This window comes from Neodiprion virginianus, chromosome 2 (assembly GCF_021901495.1).
Source record: "Neodiprion virginianus isolate iyNeoVirg1 chromosome 2, iyNeoVirg1.1, whole genome shotgun sequence".
NCBI lineage: Eukaryota > Metazoa > Arthropoda > Insecta > Hymenoptera > Diprionidae > Neodiprion > Neodiprion virginianus.
Window position 1 is genome coordinate 19,160,026 of NC_060878.1, and position 10,095 is coordinate 19,170,120.

The 10,095-nt window shown below is 45.3% G+C and overlaps 1 protein-coding gene across 1 annotated transcript; it reads left to right on the forward strand.

The window, feature by feature from the left end:
* The first annotated feature begins 3,673 nt into the window (after nt 1–3,673).
* LOC124297725 (uncharacterized) lies at nt 3,674–7,779 on the forward strand. The gene is made up of 3 exons (XM_046749033.1): nt 3,674–4,035; nt 4,185–5,741; nt 5,805–7,779. The coding sequence occupies exons 1-3, from the start codon at nt 3,674–3,676 to the stop codon at nt 7,777–7,779; spliced, it is 3,894 nt and encodes a 1,297-aa protein (XP_046604989.1).
* Nucleotides 7,780–10,095: the final 2,316 nt, after the last annotated feature.

A 10,095-nucleotide genomic window follows, 5' to 3' on the forward strand; every position in this document is an offset into this window, starting at 1 on the left:
AACATAGTATCGGTAAACAACACACTTTTAATTACGACAACACAAACATCCTTTGTAAAGAACACAATTATTATAGAAGACTGTTACTAGAAATGTGCAACATTGTAGGTCACACCAATTCTGTTAATCTTAAACAAGATGTTGAACATTTAAGTAATATTTACAAACCTCTAATCTCCGCCCACACAACAAATGTTGTTTAACCTTAACTACATACAAAATATTTTTTTTGTCCCCATTACACAGTCCTTTCTACATAACTTTTCTCACAAAATATTCATTGTTTTTCTGTATAATTGTTTATAATAGGTTCACCTTCACTCTGGATTATATTTGTATTCTCCCATCAGTCGTTATTCACCTGTTTACTCAATTGGTTCAACCAACAACTTTTCGTTAGACATGTGGAACTTAATTATAAAGAGCCTACCTCCACTTCTTTGACACTTGCGAATTAATTTTATTGCTAAAAAGACCTTCTTTAAAAACCTTTTAACACAATGACATACTGACTGTGAAGAAACATAGTTCTTTAATCTTTTTAATTGATGACTTCCAACTATTGACTCCCACATATAAAATAACTTGAAGATTGACATTGACTACCGTCACTCAAAAGAACACTGTCTCCACCAATTGTAATTGTGAATTCGACTACATCTTAGTCCTCTTACTTGATTCAAAAGGTGAATAACACTTAAAGACATTCTTATTTCAATTAATCAAAAGGTTCTTACTAATCAATAATATATAATAGTTCTGAAAGTATTACATCTACAATATTTCAGTCTGATTACTTCTAGTACTATTATTTATTTTGTAAAAAATCTCTTTGTTGTTCTTGACAGTTAAAAAAATAAATCGTTCTGAGTAGGGCCCATATCCGGGTCGAAACGTTAACTAAAAATACGTTTTCTTAATTGACTGATCACCAAGATTCTATAATAGATTACATACGAGGTCGAGAATTCTTATTCATAAATCTGAATTACCCGTAGCCATACTGAAGGTCAATACTTTACGCGTTGAGTGTAGCATAACCACAGGGGCGTACATAAACGAGCATCGAGCTCACACGATTCACGAATTTTTCCCAACCGTGCCATCGGAATATAAGATTGTCGAAGTGCCTACCAGCGTCATTTACCTGCCAATCGCCGTACAGTCGATACATCATTTACAGCTGAGAATAGTCGATCAAGACGACGAGCTGATTAATTTTCGCGGCGAAACGATTACTGTACGTTTACACTTGAAATCACTCAAATAATGGGAATCGTGTTTGAGACCAAAAAGTTGGGCAAAAGTTATAAAAGTCAAACGTCATGGCCAAAAATCGTCAGTCGCCCGACACCTCTGACAACGTTTACACCGCCTACGAGATTGACACCTCTGAACGTTCGGTTTCTCCAAAGCCTAGGTCTTCGGTTACGTGGAAATTTTGGAAAATAAGAATCTGTTTTCGCTGCATCCTGTGTGTGTTACCATGAAAGAAATAATAAGAATACAGAAACCTGTGGTATTCGAAGAATCGATTGCGCACTCTGAGATTCATGCTCATCAGTCGTTTGCAGCATCCACCTCCCAGAACAACGATGAAATCCATATTGTTGTTCAACATCAAGACTTGTGTCTGCTGCCCAGTGAAAGCTCTCTACACGTTTATGGAAAAATCACAAAGGATGATGGTGTGGCTGCGGTGACGGTTACGAAATTGATCAATATGGCCGTTTGTCATTTGTTTGAGGAAGTTCGCTATGAGTTGAACGGTGTAGAGATTGATCGGAATAAAAATGTTGGCATCACCAGCACTATGAAGGGTTACGTATCCTTGACTCCAGGCCAGCAATATAGTCTGGAGAATATCGGGTGGTTGAGTGGGGATAAGGAACTAACCGATGCCGCTGGAAATTCTGATGTTGTTTTACCGTTAAATTATGTGCTAGGCTTCGCCGAAGATTATCGTCGAGTCATCGTAAATACTAAACACGATTTAATTCTCACACTTTCCGACACTGATTTTAATGCCGTGATTCAGGCCTTGGCGACGGAAAACTTCAAAATCACCGTAAATAAAATCGAGTGGTTGTTGCCCTACAATAAACCGGCAGATAAACCGAAAATCCAGCTACTCAACTACATCGCCAAGGATCCGGCCATATCCATGAGTTTTCGTTCGTGGGTAACGTACGTATATCCGATGCTCCCATCAACGACGCGGCATATATGGTCAGTCAAGACATTGACGCAGCTTGAAAAGCCGAGATATGTCGTCCTAGGATTTCAAACTGCGAGGAGAAACGAGTCGCTGAGAAATGCCAGCGTATTTGATCATTGTCGGATCAGAGATGTCTCTTCCTCAACTCACAGTGCTATCCCTACGGATATATGAATCTTGATATATACAATTGTTTCGGAAAAGTATCGAATAGTTGAATGTGTGTCTCGCGACACTCAAAATCGTCCTCGCACAGGTACGCACACTCGCGTGCAATGTTTACTTGCCGTCTCTGCGCCAAATCTCGCCGCTTGCCCGTGTCGCGACTCAAAACCTATCAGCTGTATCTCATGTATTGTCTACTGTCTCGAAATCATGTATGTGTGTAAATCTATGTGTTCTCTCGCTCTGTAAAATCATCACTCTCTGTAACGTTCTCTTGCGATACTGTTTGTATCGCCTCATCGAAACCAATAAAAGTCTCGTTTATCGGTATTCATTATCTCTCTCCATCTCAACATCACGCTCGTTTCATTCACACTCGTTCTCATCACTAATTCGCGGATCCCACGTCGATGATCCATATCTTTTTGCCTTCTTTCTAAACATTTTTTGGTCCTTCTAGCCGGATCAGTCGCGAATCGAATCGGATCATTCCCAAATCGAGTCAAATCTTTCGAATCGTTACGACTTACGGGAAAACGAATTAGCTAGTGAGTGAAACGGAACTATCGCGTGCGCATCAAGTTGTGAAAGTTCACGTTATCAAAGTGAACAATCTCGTTATCGGTGAAAACCATCAACAAAAATCAGTCGCGTCCGTTAAATTCAAACGTGCGGTTACCTCTGTAGTGACCGTGACTAACATCTGAGCGTCAACAACACCGGTCTCTCAAAGTGTGAATCGCGTCGCGCTACTATCAGTGTGTTTGTGTCTCGTTCGTGAAAACTCAGTTCGTCGCGTGAGTTTAAATCCTCTCATATATCAACATGTCGATCGAAGAACATATCGAACGTCAAAACGACTACATTTGGCGCATCTCTCGTGCCGTCGACAACCTGCGCAAGCTCGGCGAGGCAAAAATCACTCACGGGCAGATGAAGTCGCGGCTTAATGCTTTAAATTCAAGTTGGAATAAGTTCCAAGATAAGCACGAAAAGATCAGCGAGATGAAGTTCGCAGCAAAAGGTGATCAACTCGACGCGTTCAAAAAGCTTTCGTACTTTACGAAAGATCATTACGGACTGTGTGAAGAGCACTTATTGAGTGGCGAAGGAGTGATGCTTGATCTTCTCGAATCGCTAAAGCCTGCGCCTGCAGCAACCGCGCAAGCCGCGGCAGCTCCACAAGACGCGCCAGCAGAAGGATCATCAAAACGGTTACCGCGTATCGAACTGCCCACTTTCGCGGGCAGCTACTCAGAATGGAAGCCGTTTCACGACCTCTTCTCGTAAATGGTTCGCGTAAATTCGCAACTTTCGGAAGTGGAAAAGCTGCACTACCTCAAAACCAGTGTGACCGATGAACCGTTACAACTCATCAAAAACATCTCTCTCACCGCAGAAAACTTCCCTCAAGCTTGGGAAACTCTCGTCTCACGATACGAAAACAAGCGGCTTCTGACTGATTCTCATCTCGCGACACTTTTCGCGATTCCTTGTGTCACAAAAAAATCATCATCGGAACTAAAGAGCTTGCACAGCAACACTTGCGAAGCTCTTGGCGCGCTCGAACTTCTCGATAGTCCCGAGAAATTAGGGGATCACATCATCGTGCACATGACGATTCGCAAGCTCGACCCAGCATCTCTCGAAGAGTAGGAGAAAAGTGTTAGCGAGAAACTCAAGCCCCCCACGTTTGCGGAGCTCAAGGCGTTTCTCATCGGTCGCATCCACACCCGCGAAGCCGTGAAGCAAGCTCATGCTCATAATCAAATCGCGACGTCGAAACCGCACTCATCGCAAGGAAGGTCAAATCTTCTGACGACAAGGTCACATACAGCGCAATCAAAGGAACAGTCGTGTGCTTGTTGCAAAGGCAACCACTACATTGCGTTCTGCCGACCTTTCGCGACAAATCTCTGGATCAAAGAAGGGAAGTGGTTTCTGCGAAAAAGCTTTGCTTCAATTGTCTCGGTCTACATCAGCAGAAGGACTGTCGATCCAACAAAACGTGTCGCGTGTGCAACGGTCGACATCATTCCTTGCTGCATCGAAACTCTTCTTCAATCTCGACAGCTGCTAACAGCGGCACATCTCAAGGACAGGCTGCAGTAGCGCAACCTGCAGTGCAGAACGCACCGATCTCGAATAGCGCCTCTCAGGTGAACAACCACTCAGCTCAGCCTACAATGATCAAGCGCTCTCCAGTTCTTCTCGCCACAGTGGAATTGATCGCTTCGAATCCGGAGACTGGAGAAAGAATCATCGCTCGCGCTCTACTCGATCAAGGATCCGAAAGTTCATTCGTCACGGAGTCGCTAGCGCAACAATTGCGACTACGTCGGCATCAAGCAACGATACCGATCATTGGCGTCGGAGCTCATCAATCGGCAGTGACTCGCGGCATCGCGACATTGCAACTCCAATCTCGTGCTCACACCTCGTTCTCATGTCAGGTGGAGGCACTCGTGCTTCCACGACTCACATCGTATCTACCCTCATTTCGACTTCTCGTCGAAGACTGGCCTCATCTACGAGGACTCAACCTCGCGGATCCAAGCTTTGCACATCCCACTCAAATCGACGTAATTCTCGGAGCTGACATCTACAGCAACATCATTGGTCAAGGAGTTCGAAGAGGAGCACCAGGAACACCAATCGCGCAAGAAACTCAGTTCGGTTGGGTCCTCTCCGGCTGCGTTTCAGCGGAAGCAGCAAGCCCCTCGTATGGCGCAGTCCAAGGCTTTCAATGCTCCCTCGATCACGAACTGCTCGATCTCGTGCAGAAGTTTTGGAAGCAGGAAGAAGTGTCGAAACCTTTGGCACTAACTTCCGAAGAAGAGCGTTGTGAGCAACACTTTCGCGAAACGGTTTCTCGAACTGCGTCCGGTCGTTACGTAGTTCGGCTGCCGCTCAAAGACAATTCGGTAGAGCTCGGCAACTCGCGGAATCCCGCGCATCAAATGCTCCTTCGTTTGGAGAAACGGTTCGGTAGCGACGCGAAACTCAAGGAGGCTTACTCGAGCTTCCTTCGTGAATATCGTGAACTCGGGCACATGCGTCGCGCTATCAATACACCTGAAGACAATTCCCGCGTGTTTTATCTTCCCCATCACGGTGTAGTTCGCGACAGCAGTTCAACAACAAAGTTGCGTGTCGTGTTCAACTGGTCTCAAAGAACCAACCTCGGACTCGTTCTCAATGACAATCTTCTCGTCGGTCCAAAAGTGCAAACCGACCTCGCGGACGTTCTCTTACGCTGGCGACAATATCCAGTCGCGTTCTCATCAGACATCGTCAAGATGTACCGACAAATTTTGGTCCACAATGATGACCAAGATTTTCAGCGAATCCTCTGGAGGTAAGAACCAGAGCTACCGATTGCAGAATATCAACTGACTACGGTAACGTATGGTCTTGCAAGCGTTCCGTATCTCGCGATCCGTGTTCTTCATCAACTCGTTCGGGACGAAGGTAAGCAGTATCCCTTTGCGAGTCACGTCATTCTCGAGAACACGTACGTCGACGACATCCTCTCAGGAGCAGAGGACGTTGATCAAGGTCGCGAGAAAATCAACGAACTCAATCAATTGCTCAAGGCGGGCGGCTTTGAACTTCAAAAGTGGACTTCAAGCCACCCAGAAACTCTCGTTGACATTTCTCGAAACCATCAAGAGATCGTGATGCATCTAAATCTCGATCAAAGTCCATTCTTTCGGGCTCTCGGTCTTGCGTGGAGACCAGACATCGACGCGTTCGCGTTCTCCCCGCAAATTCATCAAACTCGGGACAATTTCACGAAACGAAAAGTTCTCTCACAAACCGCGCAGCTCTTCGATCCTCTTAGATGGCTCTCGCCGATCACGATCAGAGCCAAAATCTTTATGCAGGAATTGTGGGCACTCGGTTTCGACTGGGACGAGCCGCTCTCAGCTTCATTGTCCTCGCGATCGATCGAGTTTCTACAAGATCTTCAAGGCATCTCAGCTATCACCATCCCACGATGGATCGGATTAAGTTCAGCATCTCTCGGGATAGAGATCCACGGTTTCGCGGACGCCTCTCAAAGTGCATTAGGCGCAGTGATCTACGCGCGAACGTATATCAACACTCACGAAGTGCGCGTTTCACTAGTGTGCGCGAAAACTAAAGTAGCGCCCCTAAAGAAGGTAACAATTCCTCGTCTCGAACTCTGTGTTGCGAGTCTTCTCGTCCGGTTGATGCGTCATGTGGAAAAGACTCATCATTTCGAAAACACCCCGGTTTATCTATGGACGGATTCTGCAGTCGCGCTCGCGTGGATCAAAAGCCACCCATCGCGGTGGAAGGAATTCGTTCGTAATCGCGTAACGGAAATCCAAGAGTTCGCGCGCGCTCGTTGGTATCACATTTCGGGTTCTGAAAACCCCGCTGATCTTGCGTCTCGTGGTGCATCTCCGGAGCAACTCCAAAAATCAGAACTTTGGACCTTCGGTCCATCCTGGATCTCAAAGCCTTCTGTCAATTGGCCATCCGTATCTCCGCCACCTGAAGAAAACATTCATCTCGAGGAAAGAAAAGGGCTGTCGACGCACATCGCAACAGCTAAGCTGCTACAAATCTGGGATCTCGTCGATCGCTACTCAAAACTATCGACTCTTCTCAAAGTCACATCATTGTGTAAACGCGCAGCAAATCGGTTCCTCGCAAAGACGACATCGAATCACGTAAACACGTCTATCACTGTCGGACCGATCTCTACTCTCGAATTGAGCGACGCCCAACTGTTTTGGACCAAGGTGAACCAGCAGGTGTACTTCGCAGAAGAAATTCGCCAAATCGAGACAAGCTCAAGTCTCACTCGAAGTCATCCACTATCGCGACTCACGCCGTTCATCGATTCGAACGGATTCCTCAGCGTCGGCGGTCGACTGAATCACTCATTGCTTTCGTATGACGAAAAGCACCCGTTCATCTTGCCTCGCGAATCATCGTTCTCCACATTGATCATCGATCATCATCATCGGTTGAAGCTCCACGGACGTCCGCAACTCACTCTCGCCACAATCCGACAGCGGTACTGGATCCTGGGAGGAAGAGTACCGATCCGCATGTTCATACATCGTTGCGTTCCTTGTGCGCGTCATCGCGCCACTCTCAGCAGCCAACAGATGGGCCAACTCCCTCAGTCTCGAGTCACGCAATCAAGGCCGTGTCTTCACTCTGGCGTTGACTATGCTGGTCCATTCTCGATTCGAGCCTCCCGCGGAAGAGGAGCGAAATCATGCAAGGGATATATCGTTATCTTTATCTGCTTCACGACCTCAGCTGTGCATCTCGAGCTAGTTTCGGATTACACGACGGAGGCATTCATCGCGGCGTACAAACGTTTTACATCTCGACGAGGAATTTGTGCCTAGATCGCAAGCGATTGTGGAACGAATCCCGTCGGCGTAGCCTCAGAACTTCGCCGTCTTTCCGCTACATCGTCAAAGGAGTTCTCAGAAATCGCAAACATCCTCGCATCACACGGAACCCAGTGGCGGTTCAATTCTCCCTCCGCGTCTCATTTCGGAGGAAAATGGGAAGCCGGAGTGAAATCGGTCAAATTTCACCTCAAACGAGTCATCGGAGAAGCTACTCAAACGTTCGAGCAATTCGCGACGTTCCTCACGCAAGTAGAAGCCACGCTTAATTCTCGACCTCTTTGCGCTATCTCGGAAGATCCACGGGATCCAAGTGTCTTGACTCCAGGACACTTTCTCTTCGGCTCAGCATTAAACACAATTCCTGAGCCGTGACTCATCGAGGTGCCAGTTCAACGGCTATCGCATTGGCAACACTCGCGTCAAATGCTGGAGCATTTTTGGAAACGGTGGAGTACGGAGTATCTTCAGTCTTTCCAAAATCTCTCGAAATGATAGACTCATCACGGGAACATCAAAATCGGATCCATCGTTCTCGTAAAAAACGAAAATCTACCTCCATCTGTGTGGCCCCTTGCGAAAGTGATCGAAGTGCATCCGGGAACTGACGGTCTCGTTCGCGTTGTGACCGTTAAAACGAAATCCGCTGTGTTAAAACGTCCAATCGTAAAATTGTGTGTGCTTCCAGTGTCCTCTTAAGACAATTATTGACTCTAAGAATGAATAACGCACGGCGGGCGGCATAATCTAATTTCGCGATCGTTACCGATAGCGAAGCGGGCGGTATGTTTCGGCAAAGTATCGAATAGTTAAATGTGTGTCTCGCGACACTCAAAATCGTCCTCGCACAGGTACGCACACTCGCGTGCAATGTTTACTTGCCTTCTCTGCGCCAAATCTCGCAGCTTGCCCGTGTCGCGACTCAAAACCTATCAGCTGTATCTCATGTATTGTCTACTGTCTCGACATCATGTATGTGTGTAAATCTATGTGTTCTCTCGCTCTGTAAAATCATCACTCTCTGTAACGTTCTCTTGCGATACGGTTTGTATCGCCTCATCGAAACCAATAAAAGTCTCGTTTATCGGTATTCATTATCTCTCTCCATCTCAACATCACTTTCGTTTCATTCACACTCGTTCTCATCACTAATTCGCGGATCCCACGTCGATGATCCATATCTTTTTGCCTTCTCTCTAAACAACAATAATCAATACGCTAATCTCTATGAAATGTATGTTCGGTTTCAAATGACCTACTATAACAAAGAAGCTGAGCCTTTGCTATCGAAGCGTGAATTTATAAACCAAGCTCCCCTTATCGTCATCGATTGCTCCAAGCAGAACGAAACATTGAAAACTGGACCTATGGACATTCGATTGGAATTTGACTCCAGCATTACGTTTCCACCACGCACTTCTGCCTACTGCATGATCTTGCATGACCGCATTGTTAAATATAATCCGATCAGTGGTACTGTAAAAAAATTGGTATAAGTCAATTTTGGAATGATAATATGTTTAATCATTATAGATATTGTGAATAATATTGTTACAAAGGGTAAAATCACCCGTTTTGCCCGCTTTTCAATGATCTAGTAGTCATCATAGATAAAAGACGTTTATAAACCTTTTATGTCTTTCAAAAGAATAAGGTTGCTGCGTCAACCAACATTATTGTAAAAACAGTCTTGTTTCAGACTTAAAACGAGAAACACATATCTTGCAATTAAAGCTTTTTCACGACATTTTATTTACGCCTTTGATTTTGGCTTGATAATCAAACTCACGGATCCATATTTATTTCCGTAACGTCTAAGAACGTTACAATATGTATAATTTCACTAGTTAAAATTCAGAATTAGATAATTCAGAATAGAATAAGAAAACTAAATGTAATTGATGTTAAATGAAAAAATTGTTAAAAGCATTCGAAACGCCATTTTGAACCTTCCTTCAGGGTCATTTCCTGGAATTTTTTCAATAGATCTAGCGGGATTTGGGCGGGGGGTCTGGGTGGGGGGGGGGGGGGGGGGGGCTAGGGGTGAGCGCGCCATTGTATGATCCAGAACTCTCATATATACACTACTGAAGAGATTGCTTGACATATCTAGTTCAAGAGGTCACTTGACCCTCGAACATCTGCAACTCTCCCAAGCTCTAAACTTTGATTATCCCCTTCCAACAGATATTCAAATGTATCTTCAAGAAATCGGAGATATCAGAGATGCATCTGGAAGAGAATTTCACCTGCACTTACAAGCCACTTTGACTGATCATAGGGTTAACGGAATGTCCGGAAGTTATGGCA

Excerpts from the sequence above, each read along its gene's own strand:
- LOC124297725 (XM_046749033.1), top strand. The coding sequence starts at position 3,674 with ATGGTTCGCGTAAATTCGCAACTTTCGGAAGTGGAAAAGCTGCACTAC. Across the intron at positions 4,036-4,184 it reads GACCCAGCATCTCTCGAAGA|GAAGGTCAAATCTTCTGACG; the intron begins GTAGGAGAAAAG and ends ACTCATCGCAAG. Across the intron at positions 5,742-5,804 it reads TTTCAGCGAATCCTCTGGAG|CGTTCCGTATCTCGCGATCC; the intron begins GTAAGAACCAGA and ends TGGTCTTGCAAG.